The following is a 13,543-nucleotide window of genomic DNA, read 5'->3' as shown; positions in this document are numbered from 1 at the left end:
AAAAAAAAAGTGTCCCGACTAACGAGTTTTTTGAGATACCAGCTGTCTCTCCGCTGATTTTTTGCATTGAGTTGACAGAGTAATTTGAGTTAACAAGGAGCTCCTTAACGAGCTCTGTCTCCGAACGAATTAAACTGGTAAGTCAAGGCCCCACTGTACCTTGCTTATAGAGTCACCAATTCTTAACATTTTGTCACAGTTTCATTATTGATCTAACTCTATAAATTTTGTCATTGGATCTTTTAAAAATTTAATAGTATTTTTAACAAGGAAGGACACTATCTAAATCTTCAAAGTTAACAGACTCCTTCCAAGAATAAATTCAAGATAGAAGGCAACTGGTTATATACAGTATCTTAAAGGTAACTTCTCTCTTGTCTATTTTATAGGATCAGACCATACATATTACAGATCTCTTTAAATAGATGTGAGATTCCTACTTCCTTTATGTGCTGCAGCCTTTTGACTGATATTTCTCCAAGGGTTATCCTGATCTGGACATACCATTGAAGAAAGCTTAGTTAGATATTTTAATGAAAATCAAAATTAGAAATTTTTCACAGTGCTATTGCTTTTCAGATCATTTGGTTTGATTATGACATTAACAATGTCATCATACAACCAGTAAATCAGCAAAATATGGGGGTTCTTAATAGAATTCTCACAATATAAAAGGGGGGGAGCAAAGGGGCTTGCCATAGAATGTAGAATCTGAATCACTTGCTTCATCGTGGAAAAAAGTATTTCATGCAGAACTGATACATGGGTTCAGGTCCCATAGGGTTCAGGCCCCATAATGTTCAAGAAGAATATTTGGAGCATCATTTGGAATAGGATGTGTTACTCTCCCTAGATAAGGGAGGTTAAATTCCAGTGCTTCATGGTTTTCTGGCTGGATAGGTTTTAGACATAAATAGGCATAAAGATTGTGTGATTATCATTTTACTGTCAAGTTTTAAAATTTAATAACCAAATTGGGCTTTCATAGCTTTCATTGGAGTTTTGTTTCTGTAGAACATAAGATGTAAAGTGTTTTCTTTTCTTTTTTGCTAATAAGACAAACAGAAGTTATCTGAGAAAGGTTCTGTGAGGTCCAGTTTTAAACTTGGTGAATTTAGAGGCATGTGGCAGATTGTAATACCTTTCATCAAATATTCCAGTTGCCATCTCTGCAGTGCTCCCCTCTGTGGAATTTTTGGAGTTACTGCAGCATAATTTAAACTACTCTGAAATGAATGAATTTTTGGAGGGACACAATTCAGTCCATAGCAGGTGGCAATGCCCAAGCTCAGCAGAAGAGAAAGTGCTGCATTAAGGGGAGTTGTGAGATGTGAGGTTAGTAAGAGCCAGACTGGAACCACTGAGTTTTTTTTGTTTTGTTTTGTTTTGTTTTATTAAGGCAATGTCTGGTGAGAATCCTGTTTTAGGAGAGCAAATCTGGTGGTTACTTATGGATAAATTTTTATTGCAAGAAAAAAATCGCATTTACAGGAGGAGTACTGCGACAATTCCCAACAGAAAAATAAAGACCCACGTGTTGATGGCAGCACCTAAAAGGCACCGCCGCCAGGAAGGTTTTCTTGATCCTTTCTCTAGAGGGGATCTCTTCCTTAAACCCCCTTTTTTTCTTATGTTTAAGGGCTGCTCATAGAACACCTAAATTTCACCTTATATTATACGTATACTTGTTTCTGTCGTTTTTTAAATGCCTTTCTTTTGCAGTTTCTCTAGTGTCAGCAGTGGCATCGGAGCGCCGCAAAGCCAGGAGGGAGGCAGCGGTCCGGGAGGGAAGCCGCGCTCCGCCCCCAGGTCCCGCACTGTCAGCGGGCAGGAAACGCTGACACTATTTACAGAGTTTACATCCTCTGCCATTCGGAGGGCCTGTCCGCTTCTGTTTGCTCAGCACCACGAACAGGGCCAGCCAGCCCACCTGCGAAAGGACGCTCTCCTGGATTTTCTTGGTGGCCGCAGCATCGGGCCCCGCATGCCTTGGAGCCCAAGGTGGTGCTCACGTCTTTGAACCGATGAGTGAATTGTTATTGATTGATTGCCAAACTGTTAGGAGGCACACACCTCCTCGTTTTTCAAAGAGTGGCAGGCAACGAACGATTAAAATCACCTTTCCTGTAAAGGGGGGCGGGGGGGCGGGCGAGGATAGACATGATCAACAGGGCCCTCCCAACTCTGGGATTCTGCGCATCCTTTTAGGAAGTAGGCAAGGACATAAGCATTAATGGAGATACAACAGCGCTGGAATACAGATAACGTTAGCGTGGCTGCCGAAATGGAACTAAAAGAGAAATAGTGTGGTTTTGTTTGAACTCGGGAAGTCTACCTCCAGAGAGGAGGCGGGGCCCCAACCTCAGTCCCAGGGTGCTTTGCGCGGTACGCCGGCCCCCACCCCATCCCAGAGTTCCCTGCGCGGCGGCCTCGCTTCCGGCGGGCTGTGTGCGCGCCGCGGGCGCTGGGACGTTCTCCTGCGTGGCTGTGCCGCCCGCCTCGACCTGGTTTTCCCCGCCGCCAGGTCCTGGCTGCGGCGGGAAGCAATGCTTCCCGGCCTGCTTCGGCTTTGATGCGAGAGGAGCATCCTAGACCCCTTTGCGCGTTCTGAAGGCGCCGAGCCGGAGCAGCCATGTCTACGGGGTTCTCCTTCGGGACCGGCACGCTAGGTTCCACCACCGTAGCCGCCGGCGGGACTGGCACAGGCGGCGGTTTCTCCTTCGGAACAGGGGCGTCTAGGTAACCGCACTTCCTCGCCTTCCCGGCCAGGTCCTCCCAGCGAGGCTCCCGTAGGGTAATCCCGCCCATCTGTATTCCCGCCGGCTTCTCTCTCGGTCGGCCTGGAGAAAAACCATTGCCCCGCGCCAGCTTCGTGGGCTTCCCGCTCGCCGCCGCGCCCGGGCACTGCGTGCGGCCTGGCTGCGAGGAGGGCGGATGGAGGGGGGATGGTTTCTGTGTTGTGGCCCCAGAATCTACGATGGTTCGGACATGGTTCCACTGGCGAGGTCTGGCTGGATGGAAGGCCCTAGCAGTTTGCCCGTCTCCGGCACAGAATGAATGTGGTACGAATGAATGAAATACAGCTTATTGTGGGGCTTTAGAAAAAGAGTAGAAAAATTTAAGGACCAAAGTTTCTCCCTGATAATGAATTTAGTTTGGGATATTACAGAGCTTTGATGAGTTCGTGGTTAACGAGTTTTCAAGTCTTTGTGCCTCTTGGGACTCTAGCTGTCCTGTTGTTTTTGTTTTCTTATAGCATAACTTTGAACAGGATGCAAAAGTGAGAATGTTGTGTTTTAATGACTCACATTGTCTTAATTAAATTGCAAAATGTAGGTAATATATTCATCCCTTTCTGTGCAACCTGCTACACCGGTGACAAATATTTTACTAGCAGAAACCCCCAAAGAGGCAATTAAAATAGTTAAAAATCATTTTATTAATGACAGATTTAATCTTTAGAACTCAATCTTTTGAAGATAAAGATGGTGTTTACTAAATCAAGACGTGTGCATAGAAGCTTAGAGAATATTGTTGTCGATTAAAAAGGCAAAAATACCTTCAGCATTGTAGTCAAAAAGGGAGGAGGACCACAGGCTACACATCAAGTCAGAAATCTGGGAGTTTTCCTTAATGCCTCCTTTTCTCTCACTCTATACACTTAATCAGCAAGGCTTGGTAATTTTAATTACTTCTATTCGCTTCATTTTCAGTGCTGCAAGCTGTTGTCATTCCTTGAACAAATATTTATTGGACACACTCCTGTGTAGTAGGCTCTGTTTTAGGTGGCAAATAAGAGTCCTGCTCTCCTGAAGCTTACATTCTTATGAAAATACTTAAGATTTCCACCTGGTTTTCAAGCAGTCACCTTTCCCTTGTTAAATTAGAACTGCGCCCATCATTTCCTACTTATTAGTTCAATTAAATCTCAAAAATCTACTTTTATGTCAATCTTTTTACTACATTGTAGCCAGGTTGATATTTTTTAAAAATTCACATTGCCTCCCTTCAATGATTTTTCACTATCATTGGAATGAAGTAAAAATAAACCTTGCTATGGCCCTCAAATAATCTGGAACTTCTTCAACAGGCTTATCCTGAGCCCATTTTTCCTCATTTTAGTTTGCTCCAATTCAGTGGTCCAGACCCATTAAATTGCATTTATATTATCACCCAATTCAGGAACACAAGTAACTGAAAGTTTCAAGAAAGATACCCTCACTTCATATGATGCACTGATATTTTCTCTTCTGTTGCATTTCATTTTAAAAAAATGCTTATTATCTACTAAATTGATTTCAAAGGGTCCTGATCTTAGTTCCAAAAACCCTGCTCTAGCAACTTGGGCCTTTTCTCAGTTTCTTGGCCAAACCCCTTCCCGCTTTAGGGTAGTTCCATCTGTTTTGAATTCCCTTACTACCTCATACCCCATGTGCCAAGCTAATGCCTACTTTTGGGATTAAAAAGGTTACTTCCCCAGAGAGGCTTTTTCTGACCTATAGGATGTTTATATCCTTATAGTACCCTGTACCATAGCACTTACCACAGTTGTAACAGTTCATTATGTATTTTTGTTGACTTATTTATTGTCTGATCCAAGCAATAGAATGGATGCTCCATGAGGGTGGAGACCTTTTTGTATTGTTTTTCCAGTAGACACAGTGAAGCTCAATATATATTTGTTGAAGGAATGATTGATTGATTAATCTCTTTCTCTTACTGGAAATTTCTAGAGCGCAGAGCCTTACTTACCATTTCATCCTTAGTCCTCAGTCCCTATAACAGTGCCTGGGATATAATAAGGACTTTAATAAATGCTGTTGAATGATCAAGTAAGTGAATTATCTATTGGCAATAAATTACATTTACACAGGTTTTAGAAAGGCGTGGATAAATTAACAAATGGAGAGACTAACATCTCTCCATTGGAATACTAATTTGGAGGCCTGACTGCTCCTGCTGCCATTTGGTGATTTGGTATCACTCTGGGAAAGTTCCTCTCCAAGCCTCAGTTCCCACATTTGGAAAAGGAATATAATAATTACCTCAGAGTTGTTGAATGAGATAAAGCATGTAGAAAATGGAGCATATTGCATTTGCTAAGTGCTCAGTAAATGTTAGCTATTATGTTATTAAGTCCACATTAAGGCAAGCTGGGGAAGTTAAAAGCACATTACTGATCTGCTGGAGTCAACTTGGCTCACATCCTGTTGAGTCAGTGGCAGATAATACTGGGTAGGGGTCAGGTCTGGGGTAGCTTTTTGTTTTTCTTCAAGTAAATTTCTCTGCCACAGAGACATTTCTGTTTTGCTTCTCTGATAAAGTAATACCATTTCACTTTGATGTATTTTCTTTGGTAATGTTTTCAGCTTTAATTATGAAGCACTTCATTGTGTCTTCAATCAAGAAATTTTAAATATTTTAATTATCTAAAATATATATTTTCACTGTACATCTTTTGCATATTTATGAGATAGCAGTGAAAAAAAAAAGGATCACTGGCCCTAGGTGTTTTGGCTCAGTGGAGAGAGTGTCGACCTGGGGACTGAAGGGTCCTAGGTTCAATTCCAGTCAAGGGTACATGCTGGGTAGTGGGTTCAAGCCCCAGTGGGGGGCATGAGGCATCTGATCGGTGGTTCTGTCATTATTGATGTTTCCATCTCTCTCTCCCTCTCCCTTTCTCTCTGAAATCAATAAAAATATATTTTAAAAAAGATCACTGATTTGTGAGGAAGGGGAGCATAATAATTTTTTAAATTTGATATCATTAAAATATGCCAATAATGTTTCTTTTAAACTCAGTTTGAGTGTTTAAAGATCTGTGCTTTGTTAGTGAGGCCTTACAGCCCTGCCCTGACAACCTACCCCTCACCCCCACCCCAGCTTGCTATCATTTTTAAGATCAGTGGTAAACTAAGACACAATTAGTGTATGTCCTCTTGTTTTTCCTATTCAGAGTTGAGGACTCATTTCAGGTTCTACCTCTTTAGTTAAGCTCCTCCCTCTCTATAGCCCTCACGGTGCTTTGCTGGCATTGTATAATGTGTTTAGTAGAATTTATACATGTTCCTAATGATAGCAATAGCAACAACGTGCATTGAGTGAAGTTAATTCGTCCTGCTTGATCTCTTAATTTTACAAAAAATCCTAAGGGTACTGTTAGTCCAACTTTGCAGATAAAATAGAGGCTCAAAAAGATTAAGTAGTATCACCTACATATCAGCACAATGGGGAACTGGTACTGGATCCCAGCCGTAACATTACTGTCTTCCCCTTAAATTGAAACTTCCCAGGCTTACAAGCTTTTTAAAACTGACATTGAGTCCTCTTGATAATTAATGTCTGTTTGGAAGGGCCTGGAGAGAAGTAATAAAGATTCCATATGTAGGATGAGTGGGATTTCATAATTGTTACAATCTCTGTTAACTCTCCTGTGTAATTTTTGAAATTCTATTGAGTGATCAAGTTTTTGGGTTTTCTTTCTTTTTTTTTTCGCCTACTTTCATAATTTGTTCTCCTACCTATAAATAGCAAATTGGAGCCTCTGAGGCTTGATGAGAACAGTTGAAAAGCTGTGAACTTTGTTCACATCACTTGTTATTGGCTGTTCTTTCAAAAATTCTGAAGAGAATTTCTGCTGATGAATACAATTAAAAATATATTGCCCAAACCGGTTTGGCTCAGTGGATGGAGCGTCGGCCTGCGGACTGAAGGGTCCCGGGTTCGATTCCGGTCAGGGGCATGTACCTTGGTTGCAGGCATATCATATCCCCGGTGGGGGATGTGCAGGAGGCAGCTGATCGATGTTTCTCTCTCATCGATGTTTCTAGCTCTCTGTCTCTTTCCCTTTCTCTCTGTAAAAAATCAATAAAATATATATATGTAATATATATATATATATATATATATATATATATATATATATATATATTAGAGGCCCGGTGCACGAAATTCATGCACTTGGGGTGGGGGGGAATCCCTCAGCCCGGCCTGTGCCCTCTCACAGTCTGGGACCCCTCGCTCCTTATGGTCCGCCTGCTTGCTGCTCCCTACCACTCGGCTTGCTGCTCCTCAGTGCTGCCGCGGAGGTTCCTGCCACCTCCGCTGCACTCACCAGCCATGAGCCCGGCTTCTGGATGAGCAGCACTCCCTCTGAGGGAACTCATTGTACCTCCAGGCCCTGGTTGGTGTGGATCAGTAGAGTGTCCTCCCACGCACCAAAGGGTCATGAGTTCGATTCCAGGTGAGGGCACATACACAGGTTGTGGGTTGCTTGGGCAACTGATCGATGTTTCTCTTTCTCTTTCTCTTTCCCTCTCCCTTCCTCTCTCTCTAGAATCAATGAAAAGAACATATCCTGAGAGGAGGACTTAAAAAGAAAAAAAAATAATGCTGCTTTGGTTCAGTGGATAGTGCTTCTGCAGGCAGACTGAAGGTTACCAGGTTGGATTCCAATCGAAGGCATATACCTGGGTTGCCGGCTTAATCCAGGGCCCTGGTCGGGGATTCAGCAAGGGACAACCATTTGATGTCTCTCATTAGTTTCTGTCTTTCTCCCTCCCACTCTCTGTAAAAAAAAAATCAATGCAAAAATGTCCTCAGGTGAGGATTAACCAAAACAAACAAACAAACAAACACCCATTCCCAGTGTGATTATTGAAGGAGCATATGAAGTATTTGTTGAATAAACGGGAAGGGATGAGACTTTGCTTTCTAACTGTTTTAGCAACTCTGCAAGCCAGAGGGTTTATTTTTATTTTTTTAAAATATATTTTATTGATTTTTACAGAGAGGAAGGTAGAGGGAGAGTGAGAAACATCGATGAGAGAGAAACATATATCAGCTGCCTCCTGCACACCCCCTACTGGGGATGTGCCCCCAACAAAGGTATATGCCCTTGACCAGAATTGAACCCGGGACCCCTCAGTCCACAGGCCGATGCTCTGTCCACTGAGCCAAACTGGTTAGGGCCAGAGGGTTTATTTTTTATTTTCATTTTTATTGATTGATTATTTTAGAGAGAGGAAGGGAGCGAGAGAAACATCAGTGTGTTGTTCCACTTACTATGCTCTCTTTGGTTGCTTCTTGTCTGTGCCCTGGCCAGGGATCCAACCTGCAACCTTGCTGTATCAGGAGGAGGTTCTAACCCACTGCTCAGGGTGCTGCCTGTCAGGGCCCCTCAACAATATCCCTCTGGTGTGCCCTGGCCCCTGCTGTGGGTCGGAGCTCCTCTGCCACAGCAAGGTTTGGGTTCCATTCTGTCAGGTTTTGGGTTTGATTCCTGGTCCAGGCTGACTGCTGCTCAGCAAGTGACCGAGGACCATTGAAGTCCATGTGCTCTAGTCATTTGGCGGGGACCCGGGGTTCCATGGCTGACTTGGCCGACTCTGATCGCTGCTACACCCAGTCCTTCATCCAGGGCGACTTCAACTATAAAAGCTGCGTGGCCTCCAGGTAGGTCGCCCTCTCCATGGCTCGGCAGGCTTGGTTTCTGCACAGTTGCCCTGGGAGGCGGATTTCCAGGTTCCCAGGGAGAGCGCCCTCTACTCCGGACTCCCAGGGAGAGCCGGTTGGGGGCGTGAGTGCTGGCTGACCTCTGTGGTCGCCCCACCAGCCCAATCTCCCCTGCCTGTGGCCCCGCCCCTCACTTCCTGATCTCAGATCAGGGGACCACAGGCACCTCAGTACCCAGTCCCCTGGGTGCCGCCATACCTGTGGCCCCGCCCCTCCCTTTGCCATTGCAGATCAGAGGGCTGCAGGCACAGCTGCACCCTGGGGCTGCACCTTGTGCCCAGGGTGCTGCCATGCCTGCTGCCCCGCCCCTCCCTTCGGGATTGCAGATCCGGGGACCTCAGGCATGGCTGCACCCGAACCCCAGGGGCAGCCATGCCTGTGACCCCGCCCCTCACTTCCCGATCTCAGATCAGGGCACCACAGGCACCTCAGCACCTGGTGCCCTGGGTGCTGCCGTCCCTGCTGCCCAGCCCCTCCCTTCGGGATTGCAGATCAGATGGCCGCAGGCAGGCTGCAAACTGGGCCTGCACTCAGTGCTCAGGGTGCTGCCATGCCTGCTACCCCGCCCCTCCCTTCATGATCACATATCCGGGGCACAGGCACGGCTGCACCTGATCCCCCGGGTGCAGCCGTGCCTGCGCCCCGCCTCTCCCTTCAAGATCGCAGATCAGGGGACTGCAGGTACAGCCGGGTGCCGCTGTGCCTGGGGCCCCGCCCCTCCTTTTGCCAGTTGGCACCCCTGGCCCCTGTGGTCCTGCACCCCGGCTTGCTCTTCCTCCGATTGCCATGGCGATCACGGGCACCCCTGCCGGGGGTGTCGCCTGGCCTGCTGGGTTTTCTGATGGCGATCACTGGCTGGGGGTGCCTTTGCCCGCCCCCCAGCTCTTGCCTGCCACCATTCTTCCATCTTTCCCCTTTTGCCTCCCATCATTATGCCTATGTATGCAAATTAGCCGCCATCTTTGTTGGCCGGTAACCACCTTCTTGGCTGGCAGTTAATTTGCATATCGCCCTGATTAGCCAATGGGAAGGGTAGCGGTTGTACGCTAATTACCATGTTTCTCTTTTATTAGATAGGATCTTTTATTAGGTAGGATTTCATTGATTTCAGACAGGGAGAGGGAGAGGGAGAGGGAGAAACATCAATGATGAGAGAGAATCATTGATAGACTGCCTCCTTCATGCCTGGTGCTGAGGATCTAGCAACCTGGGCATGTGCCCTTGACTGAAATTGAAACTGGGACCATTCAGTCTGCAGGCTGACACTATCCATTGAGCCAAACCAGCTAGGGCCACAGTCTTGATTGGGGTAATTTTGATTTGCATTTTACTCTTTTTAAAAAATATATATTTTTATTGATGCAGAGAGGAAGGGAGAGGGAGAGAGAGATGGAAACATCAGTGATGAGAGAGAATCATTGATTGGCTGCCTCCTGCATGCCTCCTACTGGGGATCAGGCCTGCAACCCTGACGTGCCCTTGACCAGAATCGGACCCGGGACCCTTTAGTCCACAGGCTGACACTCTATCCACTGAGTCAAACTAGCCAGGACTGCATTTTACTCTTGCCAAGATATGTTCATTCTTATCTGTCACCTACTGCCCCTACTCCCAATTCTTACTGCTTTTTTTCTGGCAAGATACCTTACACCCCCACCTCATAAATATGGTAATGAATGTAGCAGAGAGAGATGGTGAAGACAACTTAGATTATCTTTTCCATTTCTGGGTATGTTGGGGAAGAACAAATGAGTTTAATTATGTGAATTGTAAAGGAGTCGTTCAAAAGGAAAATGATCCACATTCAAGGAATTTCCTTATGGTCATTTTTTAAAATTATTTATTTATTTATTTACATATATTTTTATTGATTGCAGAGAGGAAGGGAGAGGGAGAGAGAGAGAGAACCATTAATGATGAGAGAGAATCATTGATCAGCTGCCTCCTGCATGCCCGACACGGGATCGAGCCTGCAACCCAGGTATGTGTCCTTGACCAGAATCGAACCTGGGACTCTTAAGTCCGCAGGCTGACGCTCTATCCACTGAGCCAAACTGGCTAGGGCAGTGGTCGGCAAACTGCGGCTCGCGCACCACATGCGGCTCTTTGGCCCCTTGAGTGTGGCTCTTCCACAAAATACCAACTTCTGAGCATGGGCCACAAAGTTTTAATCGCACTGTACGTGCGCGCCCAGACGTGGTATTTTGTGGAAGAGCCACACTCAAGGGGCCAAAGAGCTGCATGTGGTGTGCGAGCCGCAGTTTGCTGACCACTGGGCTAGGGCATTGTGGCCATTTTTAAATAGCTCACTTTCAAACAAAACAGGTGAAAGCAGAATAAGAATGTGTGGTTCTGTTTGCGATTACTTGGGATCTGAAATCTTAATTGCTCTAGATCAGTGATGGCGAACCTATGACACGCGTGTTGGGTGACACGTGAACTCATTTTTTTGGTTGATTTTTCTTAAATGGCATTTAAATATATAAAGTAAATATCAAAAATATAAATCTTGCTGAAACCGGTTTGGCTCAGTGGATAGAGCGTCGGCCTGCGGACTGAAGGGTCCCGGGTTCGATTCCGGTCAAGGGCATGTACCTGGGTTGCGGGCATATCCCCAGTGGGAGATGTGCAGGAGGCAGCTGATTGATGTTTCTCTCTCATCGATGTTTCTAACTCTCTATCTCTCTCCCTTCCTCTCTGTAAAAAATCAATAAAATATATTTAAAAAAAAATATATATAAATCTTTGTTTTACTATGGTTGCAAATATCAAAAAATTTCTATATGTGACATGGCACCAGAATTGAGTTAGGGTTTTTCAAAATGCTGATACGCCGAGCTCAAAAGGTTTGCCATCACTGCTCTAGATTATGCTTTTCTTGAAGATTGGTACTGTATTTTTTTAAAGATTAATTTTATGTGTGGATTTATTTTTAAAGATAACTGAAAAATATTTAAATTTGGTTAAACTTATTAGTTCCTTTTGTATCCTATGGAGATGCGTTAGATATCTGTAATAATAAATGCATAATATGCAAATCAACTGAAGAGCAGAACAACTGTCCAGACGACCTTCCGGACGACCACGCTATGACATGCACTGGCGCCAGGCCTGCCAATTAGGGTGCGATGTGATTGGTTGGGGGGCCCCCACCATCGCCCCATGATCATCCCGCAGAGGGAGGCCCAGGCCACCGGCCAGTGATGCTGTGGCGGGTATGTGGGGCTGGCCAGCGATGGCCCCACAGAGGGAGGCCCAGGCCAGCAGTGGCAGTGGCGGGGCCAGCTGCTGGCAGCCGGGGGAAGGAAAGCCCCAATAGGCCCTGATTGCTGCCAGGCCTAGGGACCCTACCTGAGGGGTCCCTGATTGCAAGAGGGCACAGGCCGGGCTGAGGGACACACACTCCCCGCCCCCCCCCCCCAACCCCCAGTGCACTAATTTCATGCATTGGGCCTCTAGTCCTATATATTATAAGCCTAATATGCTAAGTATCCAGTCATCTGTTCAACCAATCAAACTGTAATATGCTAATGATATGCTAAGGCTGCTCAACTGCTCGCTATGATGTGCACTGACCACCAGGGGACAGACGTTCCAACTGGTAGATTAGCTTGCTGCTGGGGTCTGGCCAATTGGGACTGAGTGAGATGGGCCAGACATGCCCTGGAGCCCACCTGTGGTTCCTCCCTAGCTGGCCAACCTCCCATGTCCCTCCCCGGCCCTGATTGTGCACCAGTGTGGTCCCTTGGCCTGGCCTGTGGCCTCTTGCAATCTGGGACCCCTCAGGGGATGTCGGAGAGCCAGTTTTGGCCCAATCCTGCAGGCTAGGACGAGGGACCCCACTGTTGCATGAATTCGTGCACCGGATCTCTAGTATTAAATGAAAGAAATTAACCTTGAAGAGTTAATTTCATTTCTCTTAAGTCAATATCGGCTCTACTGGACCTTATTTTGTGTTTTTGTTTTTTTTTTAATAAACAAGCAACCCTTCTGTGGGCCTCAATTTTGGAACTCTTGGAAGCACCTCGACTCCAGCAAGTACATCTGCTCCTTCAGGTGGTTTTGGAACTGGGCTCTTTGGATCTAAGCCTGCCACTGGATTCACTCTAGGAGGAACAAATACAGGTGAGGATTGTCACATTTTCAGAGAGTAGGTCTGGGATTTTATCCTTTTTCAAGTCTGTACTGAATCTCCTTCCTTTATAAGTATTGTTATTGATGGTAGACTTAAAAAATGGTAAATACTAAGATGAAAGAAAATATAGGGATGTGGAATTAAGGGCAAATGACAGGCCTAGTCATTAGCTATGATCTACTTTTGCATAAGGGAGAAAAACACACATACATTTAAAGAATTAAAGAAGTTATAGCTCTTTAAATATGGCAAATAAAAATAATTTAAATTTTTATATTAGATTATATAATGCAGCGGTTCTCAACCCGTGGATCGCAACCCCTTTGGCGGTCGAATGACCCTTTCATAGGGTTCGCCTAAGACCATCCTGCATATCAGATATTTACATTACGATTCATAACAGTAGCAACATTACAGTTATGAAGTAGCAACGAAAATAATTTTTTGGTTGGGTCACAACATGAGGAACTGTATTTAAAGGGCCAGAAGGTTGAGAACCACTGATATAATGCAATGTTTTACCTTAATGAAGATTAAGACAAGTTTACCAATTTGGCCATTAATTAATTACCATATATGGGGCAGTCAACACCCTATTTTGCTATAACATTATAGTTTACATTCTTTAAAAAAAAATTTTTTTAAATCCTCACCTGAGGTTATACTTACTGATCTTTTTTTAGAGAGCAAGAGGGAGAGAGAGCCATTGATGTGAGAGAGAGTATAGATTGGCTGCCTTCCATACCTCTCCAAACTGGGATTGTACCTGTAACCCAGGTATGTGCCCTGACCAAGAATTGGACCTGTAACCTTTAGGTATACGGGAGGACCCTCCAACCGAGTGATACCAGCCAGGGCTATAATTTACATTTTTAAGAAATATTTTAAATTATT

General features: G+C 45.1%; 1 protein-coding gene across 6 annotated transcripts in view; it reads left to right on the top strand.

Annotated features, from left to right (window-relative positions):
- The first annotated feature begins 2,426 nt into the window (after window positions 1-2,426).
- NUP58 (nucleoporin 58) overlaps window positions 2,427-13,543 on the top strand; it is a 49,272-nt gene continuing 38,155 nt past the window's right edge. For 2 of the 6 annotated variants that reach the window (XM_036297779.1, XM_036297777.1), the window contains exons 1-2: window positions 2,428-2,739; window positions 12,497-12,639. In XM_036297779.1, the coding sequence (XP_036153672.1) occupies window positions 2,633-2,739; window positions 12,497-12,639 (250 nt within the window). In that variant the 5' untranslated portion in view covers window positions 2,428-2,632. Of the gene's footprint in view, window positions 2,740-4,809; window positions 4,833-12,496; window positions 12,640-13,543 lie in introns of those variants that run through there. The other 4 variants (XM_036297781.1, XM_036297782.1, XM_036297780.1 and 1 more) reach the window with 3 other exon arrangements.

This window comes from Myotis myotis, unplaced genomic scaffold, assembly GCF_014108235.1.
Source record: "Myotis myotis isolate mMyoMyo1 unplaced genomic scaffold, mMyoMyo1.p scaffold_m19_p_3, whole genome shotgun sequence".
NCBI lineage: Eukaryota > Metazoa > Chordata > Mammalia > Chiroptera > Vespertilionidae > Myotis > Myotis myotis.
The sequence above is the reverse complement of the archived record's forward strand: the minus strand, read 5'-3'. Positions and strand labels throughout refer to the sequence as shown.